The sequence below is a fragment of the Trichomycterus rosablanca genome, chromosome 9 (assembly GCF_030014385.1).
Source record: "Trichomycterus rosablanca isolate fTriRos1 chromosome 9, fTriRos1.hap1, whole genome shotgun sequence".
NCBI classification, from domain to species: Eukaryota; Metazoa; Chordata; class Actinopteri; order Siluriformes; family Trichomycteridae; genus Trichomycterus; species Trichomycterus rosablanca.
The window spans coordinates 10,792,328-10,817,705 of record NC_085996.1 but is presented as its reverse complement, the minus strand read 5'-3'; the positions used below and the strand labels follow the sequence as shown (position 1 = coordinate 10,817,705).

Below are 25,378 nucleotides of genomic sequence, written 5' to 3'. Positions count from 1 at the left end.
ATCCACAAACGTGTATTTTTGGTAATATCTAATGCCTAAAAAACACTTGGTTTTAGTTGGTGAAGAAACACCCCACTGCTGTATCCCCGCCTTCTATTTCACTGCACTCCTGCAGAAGTTGAGTTGGGTGGTACAGTGCGCTCATGCAGAAGTTGAGTTGGGTGGTACTGGTACACTTGCCAAGGGTTTTCTGAACAACAGGAAGGTCGCTCGTGAAGATGCGCTGCTTTAGAGCGACGTTGCGCGCGCTGGAACTGGTGCCCGTGCTGCTGTGCGCGAGCTACGTGGTGACGGCGGGCTGGGAGCTCACACTCCTGCACACTAACGACGTGCACGCGCGGGTGGAAGAGACCAACAAGGACTCGGGCAAATGCACAAAAGGAAACTGCTTCGCTGGGGTGGCACGAAGATTCACAAAAATTGAAGAGATCCGGCGAAGTGACAAAAACGTGCTGCTGCTGGATGCGGGGGATCAGTTTCAGGGTACAGTCTGGTTCAACTTCTATAAAGGCACGGAGGCTGCCCACTTCATGAACAAACTACGCTACGATGCCATGGTAAGAATACAACTACTGTTACTACTTTTATTACTATTACTACTATTAATATATATATATATATATATATATATATATATATATATATATATATATATATATATATATATATATATATATATATATATATACAGTGTATCACAGAAGTGAGTACACCGCTCACATTTCTGCAAATATTTCATTATATCTTTTCATGGGACAACACTATAGACATGAAACTTGGATATAACTTAGAGTAGTCAGTGTACAGCTTGTATAGCAGTGTAGATTTACTGTCTTCTGATGTCTAAATAGCTGGCAACATAAGTGAGTACACCCCACAGTGAACATGTCCAAATTGTGCCCAAATGTGTCGTTGTCCCTCCCTGGTGTCGTGTGTCAAGGTCCCAGGTGTAAATGGGGAGCAGGGCTGTTAAATTTGGTGTTTTGGGTACAATTCTCTCATACTGGCCACTGGATATTCAACATGGCACCTCATGGCAAAGAACTCTCTGAGGATGTGAGAAATAGAATTGTTGCTCTCCACAAAGATGGCCTGGGCTATAAGAAGATTGCTAACACCCTGAAACTGAGCTACAGCATGGTGGCCAAGGTCATACAGCGGTTTTCCAGGACAGGTTCCACTCGGAACAGGCTTCGCCAGGGTCGAGCAAAGAAGTTGAGTCCACGTGTTCGGCGTCATATCCAGAGGTTGGCTTTAAAAAATAGACACATGAGTGCTGCCAGCATTGCTGCAGAGGTTGAAGACGTGGGAGGTCAGCCTGTCAGTGCTCAGACCATACGCCGCACACTGCATCAACTCGGTCTGCATGGTCGTCATCCCAGAAGGAAGCTGACGCACAAGAAAGCCCGCAAACAGTTTGCTGAAGACAAGCAGTCCAAGAACATGGATTACTGGAATGCCCTGTGGTCTGACGAGACCAAGATAAACTTGTTTGGCTCAGATGGTGTCCAGCATGTGTGGCGGCGCCCTGGTGAGAAGTACCAAGACAACTGTATCTTGCCTACAGTCAAGCATGGTGGTGGTAGCATCATGGTCTTGGGCTGCATGAGTGTTGCTGACACTGGGGAGCTGCAGTTCATTGAGGGAAACATGAATTCCAACATGTACTGTGACATTCTGAAACAGAGCATGATCCCCTCCCTTCGAAAACTGGGCCTCATGGCAGTTTTCCAACAGGATAACGACCCCAAACACAACCTCCAAGATGACAACTGCCTTGCTGAGGAAGCTGAAGGTAAAGGTGATGGACTAAACCCAATTGAGCACCTGTGGCGCATCCTCAAGTGGAAGGTGGAGGAGTTCAAGGTGTCTAACATCCACCAGCTCCGTGATGTCATCATGGAGGAGTGGTAGAGGATTCCAGTAGCAACCTGTGCAGCTCTGGTGAATTCCATGCCCAGGAGGGTTAAGGCAGTGCTGGATAATAATGGTGGTCACACAAAATATTGACACTTTGGGCACAATTTGGACATGTTCACTGTGGGGTGTACTCACTTATGTTGCCAGCTATTTAGACATTAATGGCTGTGTGTTGAGTTAGTTTCAGAAGACAGTAAATCTACACTGCTATACAAGCTGTACACTGACTACTCTAAGTTATATCCAAGTTTCATGTCTATAGTGTTGTCCCATGAAAAGATATAATAAAATATTTGCAGAAATGTGAGGGGTGTACTCACTTTTGTGATACACTGTATATACAGTGTATCACAAAAGTGAGTACACCCCTCACATTTCTGCAGATATTTAAGTATATCTTTTCATGGGACAACACTGACAAAATTACACTTTGACACAATGAAAAGTAGTCTGTGTGCAGCTTATATAACAGTGTAAATTTATTCTTCCCTCAAAATAACTCAATATACAGCCATTAATGTCTAAACCACCGGCAACAAAAGTGAGTACACCCCTAAGAGACTACACCCCTAAATGTCCAAATTGAGCACTGCTTGTCATTTTCCCTCCAAAATGTCATGTGATTTGTTAGTGTTACTAGGTCTCAGGTGTGCATAGGGAGCAGGTGTGTTCAATTTAGTAGTACAGCTCTCACACTCTCTCATACTGGTCACTGAAAGTTCCAACATGGCACCTCATGGCAAAGAACTCTCTGAGGATCTTAAAAGACGAATTGTTGCGCTACATGAAGATGGCCAAGGCTACAAGAAGATTGCCAACACCCTGAAACTGAGCTGCAGCACAGTGGCCAAGATCATCCAGCGTTTTAAAAGAGCAGGGTCCACTCAGAACAGACACTCAGTTGGTCGTCCAAAGAAGCTGAGTGCACGTGCTCAGCGTCACATCCAACTGCTGTCTTTGAAAGATAGGCGCAGGAGTGCTGTCAGCATTGCTGCAGAGATTGAAAAGGTGGGGGGTCAGCCTGTCAGTGCTCAGACCATACGCCGCACACTACATCAAATTGGTCTGCATGGCTGTCACCCCAGAAGGAAGCCTCTTCTGAAGTCTCTACACAAGAAAGCCCGCAAACAGTTTGCTGAAGACATGTCAACAAAGGACATGGATTACTGGAACCATGTCCTATGGTCTGATGAGACCAAGATTAATTTGTTTGGTTCAGATGGTCTCAAGCATGTGTGGCGGCAATCAGGTGAGGAGTACAAAGATAAGTGTGTCATGCCTACAGTCAAGCATGGTGGTGGGAATGCCATGGTCTGGGGCTGCATGAGTGCAGCAGGTGTTGGGGAGTTACATTTCATTGAGGGACACATGAACTCCAATATGTACTGTGAAATACTGAAGCAGAGCATGATCCCCTCCCTCCGGAAACTGGGTCGCAGGGCAGTGTTCCAGCATGATAATGACCCCAAACACACCTCTAAGACGACCACTGCTTTATTGAAGAGGCTGAGGGTAAAGGTGATGGACTGGCCAAGCATGTCTCCAGACCTAAACCCAATAGAACATCTTTGGGGCATCCTCAAGCGGAAGGTGGAGGAGCGCAAAGTCTCGAATATCCACCAGCTCCGTGATGTCGTCATGGAGGAGTGGAAAAGCATTCCAGTGGCAACCTGTGAAGCTCTGGTAAACTCCATGCCCAGGAGAGTTAAGGCAGTTCTGGGAAATAATGGTGGCCACACAAAATATTGACACTTCAGGAACTTTTACTAAGGGGTGTACTCACTTTTGTTGCCGGTGGTTTAGACATTAATGGCTGTATATTGAGTTATTTTGAGGGAAGAATAAATTTACACTGTTATATAAGCTGCACACAGACTACTTTTCATTGTGTCAAAGTGTCATTTTGTCAGTGTTGTCCCATGAAAAGATATACTTAAATATCTGCAGAAATGTGAGGGGTGTACTCACTTTTGTGATACACTGTATATATGGTCACTGATTATGGTCAGTGACCATAATCTGATTATGGTCACTGCTGATTATGGCGTGCAGAACTCGCCTTTCAACAGGTTCTAATCATCTCTGTACAGGACATTTGGAGCTCTTGTAGATTTGGTGTTTAGATTTAGATTTTTGTGGGTTCTTTCTTACCTCTCTGACCAAAACCATTCTTGCCCAGATGCCCAATTTGGCCAAATGTAAGCTTCTTTCATTTCAGAATTATTGAGGCCAATGTTATTGATCCTAAAACATTCACAGCATTAGAAATTGTTTCATATCCTTGGTCTGATCTTTTCCTTCCCACAATCTGATCATGGAGATGTTCTTGATGATAATTACTATCAAGTTCCAAAGTACCTCTCACCAAATCACCACATACCAGGTACAGTAGATTGTTGTAAAGCACACTATAGTTGGACTGGCAAAGAGAAACTAAAATGCTAAGAAGTTCAGTGTTGGCGGGTATAATTTAGTCTGTTAGACAGACAAAGTCAGAGATTATTAATTCCCTTGGTAAATATGTTGATGTCACTGAGACATATTTGTCTGGATTTAGACGTATGTTTTGAATTTGATGGAATATTCACCCATACTTATGTAGCATCTGGCGTGTGTGATTAGATGAAAGACAAATGTCTTCTTTTGGCAGATCTTTCAGATACACACATTGGCTTCTAGTTGTAAATTTGGTCACCACAAAATTCTGCTATTTTCTACTCTCCAAACTGGGAAAATATTTTTTGCTTTACAACAGTCCTCCCCACTGCATGTGTGGCCAAAACACACTTGCGTCCTCCAGGCAGTTTTATTACAGCTCTGTTATGAAGTTGTTTTATTACTGACCTAACCGTGGTTATGTTTATTCTCACGTGTTCAGCTGTTTTAACCGTCGCTGTATTTATGAAATGTGACACATTTTTGTTTCATTTTTGGGGATCCTCTAATCTTCCCAATGCTAATACGTACATGACTAGAGAAACGTAGCTTGTCAACTAATGTTTATACTTCAGTAAATACTTCAGAGGTGTGTTGGGAACATGGAATATGTATTAGTTAGATTTTGTTTTAAGAAATAACAGTATATTTGCTGTTAACAGTGTATTTGCTGGTTTGCTGAACCATCTTTTCCAACTGGTTTATTCTGCCTGTTCATCATTCACTGTATCAGCTAAAGTGCTGTGAAAAAGTAATTGCCCTCTTTTTTCCTCTCTCACTGCACTTAATTGATTTTAGATAATATAACATGGTATTACACAATTTATATAATGGACAATGTTAGCCAACACATACAGTATATCAGTCACCCTTGTTTATTGTAATTTAACCATTTAACTGAGTAACAGAATGCATCCACTGCTACCACTACTTCTAACAAAGTAAGATGTATTTAATAAAGTCAAACAGTAACCCAAGAGTTTTTTTACCCCTGTCATGTTATAAGTAGGGTACAGAAGAACTGAGAAAGAAGTTGGATGCCAGAGTAGGATAATACAATTAGTTAGTCATGTCTAAGGCTTTAGGACCAAATCACAGTATTATCTCTGACCTGTAGCTGGCCTTTTAAATTTTTTTCTCTGGAACAGCAAACACTTACTGTATTTGGAAAGCCTCAGCAAAGCCTCAGCAAAACATCCAATCTTTACCCAGAGTCAGTGTGTAGAGAGAGAGGACAAAATGTTATAATTATCTACAGAAGCAATCAAAATGAAGTAAATTCAAAATATAGAAGGTATCTGTTTATCAGGGATATAGATAAATAAATGCACTAAACCTCCAAGTAACCCTGAGCAGTGCCCTTAACCTTGCAATTGCACAAATTGTATTCATTGTATAAATTGCTTTAAATGTAAATGTTCAGGTCACCATAAAGAAACATTGAAAATATGCAACTAGGTTAGGCTGCCTAACTAGCTCCTATTAAAATGACTTTTTAACACCAAGTTGAAGAAGTTCTTGTCTGCAGCTGACAGTTGCTCTGTGACCCAAAATTCTTGAGTTGCCCAAACAAAGGCAATACCTAAACCCCATCAAACATCTGTTAAGAAAACTAAAGATTGGCATTCACATATGCTTACCATCCAAACTTAGGGACCTGAGAATCTGCTGTGAAAAATGGGATAAACTGCCCAAATCTAGATGTGCAAAGCTTGTAGAGAATAAAAACAAACTAAAAATTCACTTTGTCATTATGGGTGATTATTTGTAGATTGATTGATCTATTTTGATTCCAATATATCTTTTACATCTTGGAATCAACTGTAAGCTATTGTTACTCCAAAACACTTTCAGTTCACAGTAACAGAAACTGTTTATTATAACCCATTTTACCGCAGATGTTTGTCTTCAAAGACTGACTGGCGCTTTGTATGCACTTGTTAAACTGTGAGACCTAAACAGTTAAGCAAACAGATTAAAAGGGGTGTTCACATACTTTTGGCAATTATGGGAGTTTAAACAGGTCATACTTCTTGTGTGTGTAAAAGGTAATTTTATTTTAAGGAGCTGCAGAACCCCTAAAACACCTTCAGAAGTACAAAAAGAAATGTTATCTTCTGTGAATATGTTGATGAAAAGCAAAAGTTAAGCGGTCCTGGTCCTGGTGTGTTTTAATTGACTACAAAGAAACATCTGGGCTAGTTGAGTCATGACAATAACCTTGAGCTGGTCATCAGAGGACAACACATGGCTCTCTAAAGAAGTTGTTTGTGTGGACATTTCCATTTAATTAAAGTTGTGGAGTGAGACTTGCATGTGATTGATGCTGGTTCCTTTATCACAGATGACGCATCTGGAAAAAAAAGAAGGGTCCTGATGAGCTGATGGACTTGGTATGACCTCTGGCAGAAACTTTCAGTCCTTTGTCAGCCACCAGGGTCATCATTATAGCGGCTAGCATATTTTCGACAGGCGTTTGGGGACACCGATGGTACATAAACAGTGAAGGCGTTTTCCCAATGCGGTTTACATTTTCCTAAAGGTGAGGTTTGTTTGAGCATGACGAATTGGCCGCAGTGTTCCTGGGGTTCTATTGAGGTCCCACAGAGTTTTGGTAAACCCTACACTGACGTCTGTGTCTACCAACACCTTTCATGCAAGTGAAGCCTTTGATTAGTTGTAATAAGCGTGGAAGACTTAGCGTCAGGCTTCAATGCTTTAAGGCGTAAGATCTGCAGGGGTGGGGATGGGCACGCCTACCGTAAACCTTCTGGGTTGTAAGGTTGGATTATCCAGAGACTTGTGCTTGTTGTTTTGCAAAGAACAATTCCGAAAAAGACATTTAGACTTTTCTTAAAACTCTTCAAAACTTTTTTAATATTAATATAATTAATAATTAATATTTAATATAATAAAATAATTAATATTTGTTGCAGTTCTCGACCTGCTTGTGTATTCCTTATGTAGAATATTTTGCCTGGTTGGAATAGTAAAGATATGTCTGAGTTCAGTGTTTAATGATGGTTAGCCATCATACAAGATACTAATTAGCATAAGTAAAATCCAAAAATAAGTAATTTAATTTGTGTGTAACTTTATCTTCCAGGCTCTGGGAAACCACGAGTTTGACAATGGTGTGGAGGATCTTATGAAATTCCTAGGGCAGGTAAACTTTACTGTGTTAAGCGCTAACATCAAAGCTAAAGAACCTGTTGCATCAAAGATCAGCGGATTATATTTACCTTATAAAATCTTCAACATTGACTCAGAGAAAGTGGGTGTGGTAGGATACACATCTAGAGAGACTCCTACTCTGTCTTTGCCAGGTACATTTATCAAAAACTTTTGCTTTTGGTTAAGCAGACCTTGCTATATTAACTGTTTAAATATCAATAAGCATTTTTTACTGTATTTTGAAGGTTTTTTTTAACATTATATATAAATATTATTAATTTATTTATTATTAATATTATTTTAAAATATTATTTTTTAATTAATATTAAATGCCAAAGCATTGCTTTTTATTTTGCTGAAGTGCGTATTGTATTAATTTTTATTAATGTATTTAAAATAATTTGTATTTCAAAGCAAAAAGTAATTTGAATTTTAGTGAAGCGCGGCAACATGGGTCCCAGTGATGTGGGTGTGATCTTTGCATGTGATCACTGTGTAAGAAGTTTTGCATATTTTGCCAAATTCAAAGTAGATTTTATAAATCTCCCAACTCCCAAAAGCATGCAGAAGGTGGACTGGCTGCTCTAAAGTACCAGCAGGAGTAAGTTGAGTAATCAAGTGAGTTGAGTGAGTCAAGTGAGTGAGTTGAGTGAGTTGAGTGAGTGAGTGAGTTTATTGAGTGAGTTTAGTGAGTGAATGAGTGAGTCAAGTGAGTGAGTCGAGTGAGTGAGTAAGTGAGCGAGTGAGTGAGTTGAGTGAGTAAGTCGAGTGAGTAAGTTAAGTGAGTGAGTTGAGTGTGTAGGTAAGTTAAGTGAGTGAATGAGTGCATGAGTTGAGTGAGTGAGTTGAGTGAGTCGAGTACGTAAGTTAAGTGAGTCAAGTGAGAGAGTGAGTTGAGTGTGTAGGTAAGTTGAGTGAGTGAGTTGAGTGAGTGAATGAGTGCATGAGTTGAGTGAGTTGAGTGAGTGAGTTGAGTGAGTAGGTAAGTTGAGTGAGTTAAGTGAATGAGTTGAGTGAGTCGAGAGAGTTAGTTGAGTGAATCGAGTAAGTGAGTGAATCAAGTGAGTGAGTGAATTGAATGAGTGAGTCAAATGAGTAAGTAGGTTGAGTGAGTGAGTGGAGTTCCCTGCAATGGATTTGCACCCTGATAAATGGAAATAATTAAATAAATTAGTTATTAATATAATTAAGATGATAACATAAATCAAATTAATTAAAATTAACTACTTAAACATGTTAAATTATTCACATAAACAGGTAATAAAAATGTGAAATAATTGTGATGTTGCATTGATGGTGGTTTTAGGGCCATATCTGAGTTTTGAGAATGAGATCGCTGCACTACAGCTGGAGGTAAATAAACTCATCACTCTTGGTGTGAACAAGATCATCGCTCTTGGCCACTCTGGATTCGATGTGGATAAAGAAATTGCCAAGAAGGTCCGGGGCGTAGATGTGGTCATCGGAGGCCACACAAACACCTTTTTATTTACAGGTACACAATAATTCTGTCTAAAATAATATAATAAAAAATTCTCACTAGTGAACATTTTACTTTTCACAGTCTGTAAGTTCTTCTGTACGTGTTTGTGTCGTAGTGCCAGTTATTCTGGATATTCAACATAAACAAAAACTGTTACATAAACTCTCTTCTATTCCAACTCACAATCTACAGATTTAGACCAAAGTGCTTTGATAGTAAAGCACTTTATCATTTTAATTAATAACTTCTGTAGAGAATATACAGCCAGCAAGAGTTAACGTTCAGACATGCAATTCACAGATAAAAAAGAAAACCATGTACAACTAATATGTCATTTCTTATAACCTTCCTATTCAGCTACACATTTTTGTCTGCATTCATTGCTTTTGTACATTGTTTAAAGGAAGAAAAGCAATACATTATTTTACTTATTATTAACTTAATATATTTAAAACGTTTTACATTTAACATATTATTTTTTCAATTGTGTAATTCTCTTAATATTATTATCATTATTATTAATAATGCTAAAACAGTTTCTTATGCCTCCCTACTATTAAAGTCATAAAACAATTTGAATATATTGTTTATTCCTATTGATTTATTGCATGTATTGAATTATATATTTATCAATTCATAAAGCACTAATTGTATTATTAAAAAATAATTTAATCTAATGATTAATATGAGGGACGGCACGGTGGCTCGGTGGGTAGCACTGTCGCCTCACAGCAAGAAGGCCCTGGGTTCGATCCCCAGGCAGGGCTGTCCGGGTCCTTTCTGTGTGGAGTTTGCATGTTCTCCCCGTGTCTGTGTGGGTTTCCTCCGGGAGCTCCAGTTTCCTCCCACTGTTCAAAAACATGCAGTCAGGTTAATTGGAAACACTGAATTGCCCCATAGATGAATGGGTGTGTGTATGTATGTGTTTGTGTCTGCCCTGCAATGGATTGGCGCCCTGTCCAGGGTATTACTGTGTGCTCCAGCACCCAAAAAACATTGGCACATGGGCATGTTTACCATTTTCCTTTCCTATTCTATTGTCCTTGGCAGATTGAGGACACCTGTTGTTTGTTGAACTGTTTGTTCTGCTTAATATAACAATTAATTGCTCACATGCAGAATATAGCTCAGCATTTTCTTGCTAAGACATGCATGGGCATTCCTAAGACAGCATTAACCCCTCAGCATTAATCGTTCCTTCGAAAATGTGTAAGTTACCCAATCCACTGGTAATAACACACTCCACACCATTATAAGCACTGGCTTTGGAACTTTTTTTGCTTGTAAAACTTGGGTCATAGTGGCACACTATAGTTTTCTTTGGGTTCTTTGTATATTCTCTTGTAGTAAAATTTTTGTACCTTGTATTTGTTTATGTATGTTTACAGGGCAGCCCCCATCCTCTGAAGTGCCAGCAGGACCTTACCCATTAATGGTAGACTCAGATGACGGGCGCAAGGTGCCGGTGGTGCAGGCCTATGCTTTTGGGAAATATCTTGGCTATCTAAAAGTGACCTTTGACTCTGCTGGAAATGTGCAACAGGCTACAGGAAACCCAATACTGCTGCACAGCAACATTACAGAAAGTAAGAACAGAGGAAAGTTTAACTAGATAACGAGTAACCAGATAATGAGTAATTTGCTCTTATAAAATGATTGTGAAAAAGGAAATCATCATCATTATATAATCTACAAGCTTCATACACTGATCAGCCATAACATTAAAACCACCTCCTTGTTTCTACACTCACTGTCCATTTACCATATAGAAGAACTTTGTAGTTCTACTATTACTGATTGTAGTCCATCTGTTTCTCTGCATGCTTTGTTAGCCCCCATTCATACTGTTCTTCAATGGTCAGGGCTCTCCTAGGTGGATCATTCTCAGCACTGCAGTGACACTGACATGGTGGTGGTGTGTTAGTGTGTGTTGTGCTGGTATGAGTGGATCAGACACAGCAGTGCTGATGGAGTTTTTAAACACCTCACTGTCACTGCTGGACTGAGAATAGTCCACCAACCAAAAATATCTAGCCAACGGCCCCCCGTGGACAGCGTCCTATGACCACTGATGAAGGTCTAGAAGATGACCAACTCAAACAGCAGCAAAAGATGAGCGATCGTCTCTGACTTTACATCTACAAGGTGGACCAACTAGGCAGGAGTGTCTAATAGTGTAGGTAGGAGTGTCTAAAAGTGAGTGGACACGTTATTTAAAAACTGTAGCAGCGCTGCTGTGTCTTATCCACTCATACCAGCACAACACACACTAACACACCACCACTATGTCAGTGTCACTGCAGTGCTGAGAATGATCCACCACCTAAGTAATACCTGCTCTGTGGGGGTCCTGACCATTGAAGAACAGGGTGAAAGCAGGCTAAAACAGTAGAGAAACAGATGCACTACATTCAGTAATTGTAGAACTACAAAGTGCTCCTATCTGATAAGTAGAGCTGATAAAATGGACAGTTAGATTAGAAACAAGAAGGTGGTTTTAATGTTATGGCTGATCAGTGTATGCTAATAATTAATGCTATTACAAGCAACAGCATGAAATAGGGGTGTTATTACATGGATCCTGGGCAAAAACAAGATTTTTTTTCCCCTGATGCTAACTTAAAGACTAGAAGTGTTCATGATTAAAATGAGAAATGCTTGATAGAAAACAAAAATTTAAAATTCAGAGAAAGCAAAGACAGCCTGAAGTGTGTGCTGAAGACTTGATGAAATCAATATTTAGCCGTGGATGAAACTACATTAAACACAGACATTGAACTGCTGGTTGTATTTGTTAGATTTTATGCAGATGTTTTCGGCCTAATAAAATTCCATGAGATAAGGAGCTTTATAAAGCAAAAACGTAGCTGCTAAATTTTGGCTGATACTGCACCTAATTATAAAGGTCCAAGGCAGAAACAATACAGTGTGACATGTTAGCAGCTTTCCAATGACAGGTTGATGTTTTTAAAACTGACATACAGGAAATCAGGGGTTAAAAAAACAGCAAAATGGGTAAATCATGTTTTATGCTTCTCCCTTTTGAGTACAGGGATACAGTCAAGCTGGAACTTCCCTAAACTGTTGTCATAAATATGGAATTTATATGATATTATTGATTTATGTTAGAAATTCATGTGGCTTAAAAACACGTAATGATGATGCTTGTGACCATGTTACATTGTGCACAATGAGTTGCCAGTTCATTAAATATCCCTGTGTAGTGTGTTCTGCATCCTTCGGCCACCAAGAACTGCATTGATTCTCTGTGACCTGAATTTTACAGTATAGTGGGTACATTGTGCAGTACTGCCATACCAATCAGAAGTACGGTAATTATGTTCTGCAATTTCTGCAAATTGGACAGCTGTACATGTTTTGATTTGAATAGCTGTTTACACTTCATCATTATTATGCTCAATTTGGCTGGGTGACCATACATGCCACTGGAACCAGTTAAAACCACCTGTTGCGATTCTTGAATGATTTATTGACCAGAATGGATTCCTGGACCTGAACATTGCTGCACCAAATTCGAATCCTTTCATCAGAATGATTGCAAAGGAATTCAGATGGTTTACATTAGAAGAATGAGGCTAGTGTTTGTTAAAGTTGTTCATTAACTGTTTTAGTATTGAGCGCAGCTACAGATTTTCTCCAACCCGCTTATGTTGAAACCAGCAGTTTAGTCAAAAACTCAGCAAAACAAGGTCTTAAACTTCAGAGAAGTATTTAGGTTGTTTAATTACATATTTTTAAAGTAGGCATACCAGCATGTTCAGTTCTCTTAGTGGTGGATCTTTTGTTTAGATAACCGTGCACCATTTAGCTCCAGTATAAATCCTAGTGTTTATATTGTGATATTACACAGCGCAGGCATGTGATTCTGTTCTGTCCTCTGTCATATGTCATACTGCACCGCCACCTAAACTGTCTCTGATTCTTTAAGATCTTGTTTAAAACAACTTTTCAAGTTCCCAAATTTTTATTTTTTATTTTTCCAGGTGCCTAATTTTGTCAATGTTAGAATTTACCCAACCAGTCAAAGGTCCAGTTTTGAAGATCCTGTGCTCACTGGAACTATGTTTTATTTACTTTAGGTCACTTTAAAGTAACCCTGTGTGGTTTTAGCTTATTTTTGTCTTTTATGTGCAAAAAACATTCAGAATTCTGTGAAGATGATTATGCAAACCAGCACTAAATTTAGATGTGGTTTGCCTTGTGAATCATCTGTCTGTTTTTGCTTCTGGACAGTGCCATGTTAAATGGCTGTATGTAAAATTTTCTAACACTGTTGATGTGGCAAAAAGAAACGAATACAATCATAAAAAGGGTTGTCATAGCTGCTCAAGTGGAACTCGTCGGTTCGAAACTCAGCTCTGCTATCCGGCTGGGCTGGGCGGCTATATAAACAATGATTGGCTTGTTGTTCATACAGGCTGAGAAGACATATAGGGACCTCATAACTGATGCAATTACGACCTCAGCTGACTGGTTGATGGTGCCTGCACAGAGTTGAGGGATAATTTAGACAGGGTGTGGCTCTTCATATACAAAGCTGCATATGAACTCGTCTAGTGCAGGTGAAAAGATGCAGTCGACTACTGCACACGTGTGTGTGTGTGGGGGGGGGGGGGGGCTGTGTTTAGTGTGAAAGTCTCACCTTCCTCCACAGCAGTGGGGGTCAGCATCAGTAGTGGGGAAGCGTAATGCAATTGAGTGTTACGACTAGATTGGGAAGAAAATTGGGATATATGCAAAATAAATAAATAAATAAACGGGTTTGTCCACATATTTTTCTCACTGTATTTAATCAGTTTTGTACAAGTGTACAAAGTAATTTGGTTTTTAATATGTACAGTTTGTAAAATGCAATAAAAACAATAAAAAAAATTTTGTTCCTCTTAAACATGTATTTAACTGGTAAAAGCAACAAGAAAAGCTCAATCAGCTCAGGGAATCCAGAGAAATCTCAGTCAGTATCTGTATCAGTATTTTTGAAGCTTATCTTAGTTGACATTTTTTGTTTATGAGTATAAAGTAAAGATGTGACATGTAACTGGTATTATAAATGAACAAAATTCAACTCAAAGTAATAACCACTTTAAAATATAAGAGGAACACAAACATCCTACTCATGTTTTACTAACATCCTACTTTTGTAGATCCTGGCATCAAGTCTGAGGTGGATGCCTGGAAGGTGAACTTGGCTAATTACTCCTCGAAATATGTGGGAACGACATTGGTTTATATAAACGGCACATTTGAGGAGTGTCGCTTCCGGGAATGCAACATGGGAAACCTAATCTGCGATGCCATGGTCAGTCAGATATAATCAATAATAAAACTAAAAATATTTTGTCCCTTATATTAATTTTTATTAATTGGTCTGAGTTTTTCCACTGGGGTTTAAGTCTGGGCTTGACAATAAAAATGGCAATAATAAACATTCAAAATCCACAGCACAAAGTGTGTAAATATTTAGTCCTCTTAACCCAGAGTGCTTATTTTAAATCTAGGAAAGTATTTTAAGCTGTGTAACAGATATGTCAGGTATGTTAGGTATGTCACTGATATAGTATTTTCAACAATGTATAAACATTATAAATATTTCAGAAGTATTAATAACTCATAGCCATTAGTAATTGTTAGACTAGCTCTAATTTCATGCGACATATTGCTTTGTGGATGTATTAAGTGTACTGATATCCAACACCTGAGTAAGAAATATGTAGATTAGTTTATTTTTTTAAACAATTCTTACAAGATAAATAGCCAATCTTTTTTTATTAATATGATAGAGAGTCCACAAAAAGAATAAAATGAACTCTGTTTACTCTGTTGAGATCTAACTGTGGAGAAGCACAGATCTGGAGAGAGAAACAAACCTTACTGTGGTATCACCACACACCTTAAAGCATTTATACTTTATGGAGGGAAACAAATTCAAAACATCATTTAGATTTCCTAGTGAGATTTTGTGGTCTGAGTCAACTGAGTGGATCTGTTTACCATGTGTTCTAACTTTTTCAGAGCCATTAAATGTCTGTCGTATGCCCTTATTAGCTTTAGACCACTTTTTCACAACTGGCAGGACTTTATAAACAGGACTTGGCATGGTTTAATTGATACAAGAAGTATGAGAGTGCTTGAGCACACTGTGGATTTTGTTTTTTACCTGTCAGACTACACTTTATCACCCAGAATGAAAAAGTGGAAACATTTTAGTATTTTAGTATATCTTATTCAGAAAGTATTTAGACTTGTTATGTAACACTTTGTATGTGCCCCTTTTTGCAGCAAATACAGGCCTGTCCCTAATGTATCTGGAATGTCTGTACACCTGAATTTGGGCAGTTTATCCCCTTCTTTAAGGCAGATCCTCTCAAGCCTTGTTAAATTGGCAATAATATCCATTCAAAACCAAATCCACAGCACAAATTGTCAAAAAATGCAAGGGGTTGGAATACTTTTTAAATTCACTGATAAAAAACCATGTTAAAACTGCTTAAAAGCAGTCATTCCTTTTTACAGGTTCATCACAACATCAAATATCCAGATGAGGTCCAGTGGAACCATGTTAGTGCTTGTATTACTAATGGAGGGGGAATCCGAGGCCCCATCGATGAGTGCAGTAGAAATGGTGACACATTCCATTTTTCCAAACTACATATTGTATTATTTTATTATTAACTATCTGTGTATCCTTTATTGTTTCTAAAAAATGTTTATTAAAATGATGTTTGTATAATCAGAGCTGACAAAATCAGTGCTGCACTACAGCCTGGGTCTTGGATTCAATTCTCGCTTATGGTCTCCATCTGTAAGATTTTCTCTGTTTCTCTAGTTTCCTCCTACATAGCAAAAACTAAACCATCTCTAAACATATGAATTTAATTTTTGCTAAGACTAAGGCAAGGATTAAACCCAGGATCCCAGGACAGAGCACCCACTTTTTTCAATTTTATGCTTCTAAAATATTCAGTTATGTTGCCTCATGTTAACAATGATGCATTAGAAACTATATTGACACACAGACCTGGACATTGAACAGAATGGTTGGATCTGATTCTCAGGTTCCATCACGTTGGAGGACGTGCTCTCGGTGTTGCCGTTTGGTGGGACATTTGATTTGGTTAAACTGAAGGGCTCGACTCTGCTGAAGGCCTTTGAACACGGTGTACACAGATACGGCGGAAGCAACGGGGAATTCTTACAGGTCTCAGGTACTAATTTAATGCTTTTTTATTTTCATGGTTATTTAGGTAGGAAACCCAGGTGATGTTTGAGAGAAAAGGAAAAACACTAGACACTACAACATAACCTGTCAAATTACTCAGTTTTAACTTCAGTCTTATTTTTAATCTTAAATTTGCTTTAGATAGAGGGATTTAATGTATATATCTTAATTTATATTATAAACTCTCATAGAATATTCTACACATAATTATTTTAATATTCAAATGCACAAGCTGTCGATTTTACAGTTTAAGGGTGAAATTCAAAACATATTTTAATGAGGGTTTATTGGTTTTTTTTTGTAGGTATACCAGTACTTTGAAATTAACTTGTAGGATTGTAGTAGTAGCAACAGCAGTATTATAAGTGGTGGTAATAGCATAATAATAATCATGATTAACAAATAATGATACAGAAATAGCAGTATTAACTGCAATAGTGGTGATAGCAGTAGTAAGTACTATTACAATATTATTATTATTATTATTATTATTAATTCATCATTAATAATATTCTTATTATTCTTACTTTAAGTAGTAGTAGTAGTGTATGTTATCATATTGTAGTAATGCAGCAATAGTGATTGTCTGTGTAATACTAGTAATAATAGCAGCAATATTATTAGTACTAGTAGTAGTAATAGTATTATTAGTAGAAGTTGTAGTAGAAGTATTAATTGTCAGTGGTAGTAAGGTAGTAGTAGTAACATTATTACTAGTAGAAGTAGTAGTAGAAGTATTCATTTTTCGTGGTAGTAAGGTAGTAGTTAAAGTAACAGACTTAATATTATTATTATTAGTAGTAGTAATAGTAGTAGTAATAGTAGTACCAGTAGAAATATTATTATTGTTATTATTATTAGTAGTAATAGTATTAATAGTAGAAGTAGTAGTACAAGTATTGATTTTAGTGGTAGTAAGGTAGTAGTTACAGTAACAGAATTAATATTATTATTATTATTGTTAGTAGTAGTAGTAATAGTAATACCAGTAGAATTATTATTATTATTATTAGTAGTAGTAGTAGTAATAGTAATATTATTACTAGTAGAAGTAGTAGTAGAAGTGTTAATTTTTAGTGGTAGTAAGGTAGTAGTTACAGTAACAGAATTAATCTTATTATTATTAGTAGTAGTAGTAGTAATAGTAGTACCAGTAGAAATATTATTATTATTATTAGTAGTAGTAGTAGTAGTAGTAGTAATAGTATTATTAGTAGACATAGTAGTAGAAGAAGTATTATTAGTAGGGCTGTCACACGAGTAAAAATTTTAATCGAGATTAAAGGACAAAATTAATCGTGATTAATCGCGATTAAAAATTGTAATCGTGTGACAGCCCTAATATATATGTATTCATCTCAATTAATCGCAAACTAATAATTAAGCAAAATTTTACCAGTTATGCACATTATTATTGCAAGAACGTGTTTACCAATAAAACATTCATAAAATGTGATAAAATTATTAAATCTAAATTTATTGTAAAAAGCACATTATCTGACAAAAGTGAGGATCTTTTCCTGTTTATGACCCTGACACTGAAAACAGGTGCACCAACCATAATGTTTTGATCTAATATAAGGCATCAATAAAGCATCAAAACACAGATATGATTATTTCATAGATCTATTAAGAAAACCCTTTAATACTGTGTTTGTGCAGAAAGAATACTGGGAAATACTGTTCTAAATTACCATTTAAACACCTATAAATACCTGAAACAGTCAAGTTAGCAGACATTATCTATAAGTAATTGACTGTAGCTATATAAAAAAAGTGTTAATTAAAACAGTCCATGTAAACGCTTAGTCCATATAAATATCAGATACGAATGTGTTTTTAGAAAACTACAAACATCACAAATATAAATCATGTTTATAACCATGTGATAGAATAACCTGAATAAACTGTAGAGATGAAACATCACACAGAGTTTCACTTCTTACCGGAGGGGGAGGAGGCGGAGCTACACGGTTTTGATGGACAGCTCTAGCAGCCAATGGAAATACTCGTTACAAAGCTTGCGTGGTTTCATTCATCTTTTCATCAACACGTAAAAAAAGTGAAAACCGCTAAAAGTATTTTATCATCGGACAGTTCATGTGCTTTACATCCTAATTCATCTGAAATACAGTTAATTACCACAGAGACACACATGTATGTGGCACAAACAGCCAAATAAAAATAGTTAGATTAAAAATGTAAATCTTGATTAATTTTTTTAATCGCGATTACAATTTTTACGCGTTAATCGCATTAATTAACGCGATTAACGACAGCCCTAATTATTAGTAGTAGAAGTATTACTTTTTAGTGGTAGTAAGGTAGTAGTTACAGTAACAGAATTATTATCATTATTATTATTATTATTAGTAGTAGTAGTAGTAATAGTAGTACTAGTAGAAATATTATTAGTATTATTATTAGTAGTAGTAGTAGTACTAGTAGAAATATTATTATTAGTATTATTATTAGTAGTAGTACTAGTCGGAGTAGTAGTAGTTATAGTAACAGAATTATTATTATCATTATTATTAGTAGTAGTAGTACCAGTAGACGTATTATTATTAGTATTACTATTATTATTTTCATTATTATTAGTAGTAGTACTAGTAGACGTATTATTATTAGTATTACTATTATTATTTTCATTATTTGTAGTAAAAGAAGTGGTAGCAGTAAAAGTATTAGTTGTAGTGTTAGTTAAAATAGTAAAAAAAAATACCAAAAACAGTTGTAAAGTTACTGAAATAGCTGTTCTAAATCTTTCTTAGAATATGACTAGCCATGCTATGAACTGGCCCCTTGTTCAGGATGTATTCCCACCATGTGTATGTCTGAAGTAAATTTTTTATCATTACCAAAATTAAAGCAGTTATAGGCTAAAAGAAACCATGAGGCAAACCATGTAAAAACACTGCCATTATGTGATGTTTTAATAAAACAAACCTCTTTTTCTGTGTGTGTTAAACAGGTATTAAGTTAGAGTTTGACCTGTCCAAGCCCTCTGGTAAGAGAGTGAACAAGGCAAGTGTGCTGTGCACTGAGTGTAGAGTACCACGATATGAGCCACTGGACCCGAACAAAGTGTACAACTTAGTAATGCCATCCTATATAGCTGACGGAGGAGACAATTTCACCATGATCAAGGAGGAAAAGCTTAAACATGAATATGGTGAGTCTGCATGCAAATACAAGGTTGCTGGTTTTTAACTGTCAGACAGGGTATACAGACAGTGTATACAGTTATATAATCATTGGTAGATGTACACTCACTGAATGACCATGAGGGGTTCAAGTAACTGGTAGTTATTGCGATTTTTCCATTCAGCATTCATGCCTCTTACAAATAAACACTGCCAACACTGCTATGACTACCACTAAGAATAATAATAATGAATACAAACTAAACAATAATAACTTGACATTAACCTTTCACACAACTTTACCTCTTTTTCTGACCATTTATTAAAAAATAATACAACAATTGTCAGAAAAATCCATTACTACACTAGAGACTTCTCAGTCCTCCTGATGGTCCTATTGTAAGTTCGTAACCAGGTATTAAAATAATAGCAGGAATGTTTAAATATGTATTTTATACACATAATGCCTCTAAAAGTCAGTAGACAAATGGTTCCTTACTGCTTTACTTTTAGCTCAGAAAATTTAGTGGTTTCGGAACTTTTAATGCACATTTGTGTGTTGTGGTATTATTGACGCATTGTTTGCTGACCGCTGTAGTGAAGAAATCTGCTGCACTTTGGCTGGCTGCTGCTGTGGTGCTGAGGGTTATGACTGAGGAGCAGTTTGTTCAGTATTGGCATGTAGGGCGTGGTTATGAAAGACCAATCATAGCATGCAAGAAGGCAACACCCACAGTAAAATGTCAAAAAAAATGTGTGGGTCAAAAAACCCACACTAAATGTATTGTGACTGTGGAAAGCAAACCCAGATCCCAAACATTTCAGACAGATTAGAAATCACAACAATTCATATTTTTTAACTTTTACATACACAGACGACACACGGTGACCAAACATACACAAACATTTATACCTGTATCTGTGCAGGGAAATTATTTCACTGTATGTTGCTAACATTCTGTGTTATTAACACAATGTACAGTGTATCACAAAAGTGAGTACACCCCTCACATTTCTGCAAATATTTCATTATATCTTTTCATGGGACAACACTATAGACATGAAACTTGGATATAACTTAGAGTAGTCAGTGTACAACTTGTATAGCAGTGTAGATTTACTGTCTTCTGAAAATAACTCAACACACAGCCATTAATGTCTAAATAGCTGGCAACATAAGTGAGTACACCCCACAGTGAACATGTCCAAATTGTGCCCAAATGTGTCGTTGTCCCTCCCTGGTGTCATGTGTCAAGGTCCCAGGTGTAAATGGGGAGCAGGGCTGTTAAATTTGGTGTTTTGGGTACAATTTTCTCATACTGGCCCTGGATATTCAACATGGCACCTCATGGCAAAGAACTCTCTGAGGATGTGAGAAATAGAATTGTTGCTCTCCACAAAGATGGCCTGGGCTATAAGAAGATTGCGAACACCCTGAAACTGAGCTACAGCATGGTGGCCAAGGTCATACAGCGGTTTTCCAGGACAGGTTCCACTCGGAACAGGCTTCGCCAGGGTCGACCAAAGAAGTTGAGTCCACGTGTTCGGCGTCATATCCAGAGGTTGGCTTTAAAAAATAGACACATGAGTGCTGCCAGCATTGCTGCAGAGGTTGAAGACGTGGGAGGTCAGCCTGTCAGTGCTCAGACCATACGCCGCACACTGCATCAACTCGGTCTGCATGGTCGTCATCCCAGAAGGAAGCTGACGCACAAGAAAGCCCGCAAACAGTTTGCTGAAGACAAGCAGTCCAAGAACATGGATTACTGGAATGCCCTGTGGTCTGACGAGACCAAGATAAACTTGTTTGGCTCAGATGGTGTCCAGCATGTGTGGCGGCGCCCTGGTGAGAAGTACCAAGACAACTGTATCTTGCCTACAGTCAAGCATGGTGGTGGTAGCATCATGGTCTTGGGCTGCATGAGTGTTGCTGGCACTGGGGAGCTGCAGTTCATTGAGGGAAACATGAATTCCAACATGTACTGTGACATTCTGAAACAGAGCATGATCCCCTCCCTTCGAAAACTGGGACTCATGGCAGTTTTCCAACAGGATAACGACTCCAAACACAACCTCCAAGATGACAACTGCCTTGCTGAGGAAGCTGAAGGTAAAGGTGATGGACTAAACCCAATTGAGCACCTGTGGCGCATCCTCAAGTGGAAGGTGGAGGAGTTCAAGGTGTCTAACATCCACCAGCTCCGTGATGTCATCATGGAGGAGTGGAAGAGGATTCCAGTAGCAACCTGTGCAGCTCTGGTGAATTCCATGCCCAGGAGGGTTAAGGCAGTGCTGGATAATAATGGTGATTACACAAAATATTGACACTTTGGGCACAATTTGGACATGTTCACTGTGGGGTGTACTCACTTATGTTGCCAGCCATTTAGACATTAATGGCTGTGTGTTGAGTTATTTTCAGAAGACAGTAAATCTACACTGCTATACAAGCTGTACACTGACTACTCTAAGTTATATCCAAGTTTCATGTCTATAGTGTTGTCCCATGAAAAGATATAATGAAATATTTGCAGAAATGTGAGGGGTGTACTCACTTTTGTGATACACTGTATGTTAACATTCGATTTCCCTACAGGCGACGTGGACTATTCTGTCATCTCCAGCTATATCACAGAGAGAAAAAGGGTTCATCCCGCGGTTGAGGGACGAATTGTTTTCATAAACTCTGCTGTAGGAAGATTCAGTCACCTGACAGCATTGCTGCTATTTGGGCTGCAGTTGGTTTTCTTAATGAGTTTGTGATGTTAATGTAACTTTTATTAATGTATATCTGTGTATAGTTTGAACATAGATTATGTCTGTGCTGTTTTGTATATGTAGAGTATTTTTGGCCTTGTTCACTACAGAAACCTTGTTTTCTATTTTAGTGCCTTAAAATTGTAATGAATAAGTGTAGATGTGATTTATGCACCTGTAAACTGTGGAATTAATTTAACTGAAACATCTAAAACATCAAGCATATGTTTAAAAATAATTATGACAAATAAGCACCTAAAAATGTCATCAGGAGACATTTAAAAGTTTATTAAAAGCTTATTTTCAGTCAAAGCTACCAGATTCATTCTGTCTTCAATTTACATAGAACATACATATTTAATAAGGATGTAACAATACACTCTTCCCGCGATGCGGTTCACAATACAATTTTTTCAAACCAAATGAAATTGAAGACAAATGATGAAAAAGTTTTTTATTTCTGAGGTAGGTACAAACTATGCCAAATAATGCTTTTTGTGTAAACAAAATTGAAATGAAATGTTAAAACAAATCCAACATTATATAAATAAATGAATAACACAACTAAAGAAAGTATCCTCACATAAATAAATTTGGCTGGAAAATTCCGAACTTGGCAACCCTGTAGTGACGTCAACCAGGAGAGGTGAATAGCGCCAGTGCCCACTGCTGTTTAAAGTGCATATCAATACATCTTAAATGAATAACCAATTCGAATCGTGGCACATGTGCACTGGTTTTTAACTGTCTTGTGGTGCATCGTTACATCCCTAACATTTATGCAATATGTACTATATAAATGTCAGTGTGGGAATGGTGTTTTTAGGATCATACACCTTTTTTATTTTAAACATGATGAGCTGAATTATTGAAAAAAAATTGTTTTTTTAATGTGACCATTGACCACTGCTTTTATTTGTCTAAATAATTGCAAATTTTAGATTCACATTTCTGTGCCTCAATAGCAGATGACTTTGGCATAGGGTGTAAGAACAGTGATGATATGGTTACCCTTCATTGCTACAATTCAGCCACAACCAATAAGTTTGAAAAGACCTAGTAAAAAAAAAAACGATGTCCTGAGCATGGGTCGGATAAAAATCAGACTAGTGGCTCGAAGGGTAAAAAGGTACAAGAGGTAATAAATGCTTTCAGATAGGTGGGGGCTGATTAATTGTGGCTTTGTAGGCATAAACATTTGTTTTGAATCTGATAATTGAATATAAGAAGCCACTAAAGGGAGTGAGTGGGTTGTGGTAGTGCATCTTGAATCATTTGCAGGGCTCTAGTGGAGGACATGAAAAAATCAGCAGCAGAACGATGCAGTTGTCAGTTCTCGAGATGGCATGAGACTGGAGAAGTATCTGACGGGCTTCCATGTAGAAAAACAGTAAGATACTTCTGATGTTGTGGAGAAAGAACCTGCAGATCTTCAGCTACACCCTCCAACTATTTAGTTACTTGATAATTATCCACAATTCAAAAATGTGTAACATGGGTTGAATTGGTTAAAACCCAACTTTTGAGAAGAACAGCAAGTTAAATGCTTTTGAAAAGCAACTTCAGTCTTAAATCCTCTCCAAATCCCTACAACCCTTCATACTCAAAAGAAGTGGTTAAAACCACCAACGTTTTACATTACTGATGTATTTTCTTATTGGCAACTTACGCCAAAACATTACACTGTTAGAATAATGTGGACACATTATGTACTTACATTACTTTCCACCCAGCAGATGTGTCAGTTGAGACAGACAGCCAATTGCAGGTTTGTTTATAAGTCATTAAATAAGAAGCTGAATGTGGAATTTGACATTATGTCACTGAATATGTACACAAAAGACTAGGGTTCTTGTATACACCATAAAATGGTTTGGGTGGTTTTGTTGGGAATGTGTTTTCTCCAAATAGGAGAACTGTGTCCTTAGAGACCAAGCTTGGTCTACCAGCTAAAAAATGTTAGGGGTAATTTATAGTAATTTTGTGAGAACGCGGCAGGACAAAAGCTGCTTTGTGGACAACTTTTACTGTTTGCGCCAATACTGTTTGCTAACCTTGCTTTTGTTGCTGTTTGTTTCTGTATTTATCTGACAGTTCAGGAAACAGTTTAATTGCAACACTTACTTTGGTCTAAATGCACTTATTCCTTTCCTGTTTCTGCCTTGTTAGGAATGCATTTTAACTGACTCAGTTTTATGTGGAAAATTATAATATCTGCACTTTTAATTGCAACCTAAAGATTCCAGTTTTATGAAGTGCTCAGTAAGGGCACCACTGCTGTAGGGCTTTAAATTGAACTTTAATTAAATGTATTTAAATTTAATTAAACTATTTATGCACTTTGACTGTCAGTGAAAAAATAATTTGAGTTAAAAAAGGGCTAACCCTTATAGCACCAGCCTGGCTGGGGCTATGTCGGAAGAAAGAAAGGCTGAAAAGGGAGTTAACTTCCTGTCTAGTCGAGGCACCGGTAGGAGCGGTGGAGAAATACTGAAAGCACAGCATGATCCCGGGTGAGAGGCATCAAGCATACGCATCCACATGTACTTACACCTAAGGACGAATTATCATTTGTCAATCTACCTACCAGCATGTTTTAAGCATGACAAAGGAAACCACAGAACCTGAAGGAAACACTAACAGACATGGAAAGAATTTACAGTACCAATAAAAGGTAAACAATGCTTGCTAGAACACCCATCTATAAAAAAAACAAGCACTTGTTTCAAAGTGCATCTACACTTTATGGTTCGCAGACCACAAACGTCAGTTATTGAGTTCAGGTGTTTTAGAGACACCATTTACTAACAGGTGCAAAAAATGGTTTGGTGTGGAGGAACTACAGTGGCTGACTGCATTATCAGTGCATAAGATTACATTTACATTAATGGCATTCACCAGATACTTATCCAAGCAATTAAGGGTTAAGGGCTCAACGGTGGCAACCTGGCAGATGTGGGGCTTGAACCATCAACTACAATTACTAGTCCAGTACCTTAATCTGAGCTACGTCTTCCATTAGTATGGTGCAGACAAATGCTCATTTGACTGAACAAGCACAAATCCATACACTCACTCTCCAACATCTTGTGGATAAGCTTCATAATGGGTGCTGGTAACATGGTGTAAATCTTATTTTGTGTTGTTTTTTTCCCTTATTGTCAGAAATAGTGTACAATACAAAGTCAGTTTCCATACGCAATGAATACTCCACTGCTAAAA

The 25,378-nt window shown here is 37.6% G+C and overlaps 1 protein-coding gene across 1 annotated transcript; it reads left to right on the top strand.

Annotated features, from left to right (window-relative positions):
* Positions 1–218: 218 nt before the first annotated feature.
* On the top strand, positions 219–22,657 carry nt5e (5'-nucleotidase, ecto (CD73)). The gene is made up of 9 exons (XM_063002460.1): positions 219–557; positions 7,463–7,682; positions 8,837–9,025; positions 10,402–10,599; positions 14,179–14,333; positions 15,548–15,656; positions 16,090–16,239; positions 19,228–19,428; positions 21,996–22,657. Exons 1-9 carry the CDS (start codon positions 219–221, stop codon positions 22,160–22,162), a joined length of 1,728 nt encoding a protein of 575 aa, XP_062858530.1. The 3' UTR covers positions 22,163–22,657.
* Positions 22,658–25,378: the final 2,721 nt, after the last annotated feature.

Excerpts from the sequence above, each read along its gene's own strand:
- nt5e (XM_063002460.1), top strand. The coding sequence starts at position 219 with ATGCGCTGCTTTAGAGCGACGTTGCGCGCGCTGGAACTGGTGCCCGTG. Across the intron at positions 14,334-15,547 it reads ACCTAATCTGCGATGCCATG|GTTCATCACAACATCAAATA; the intron begins GTCAGTCAGATA and ends TCCTTTTTACAG. Across the intron at positions 15,657-16,089 it reads CGATGAGTGCAGTAGAAATG|GTTCCATCACGTTGGAGGAC; the intron begins GTGACACATTCC and ends TCTGATTCTCAG.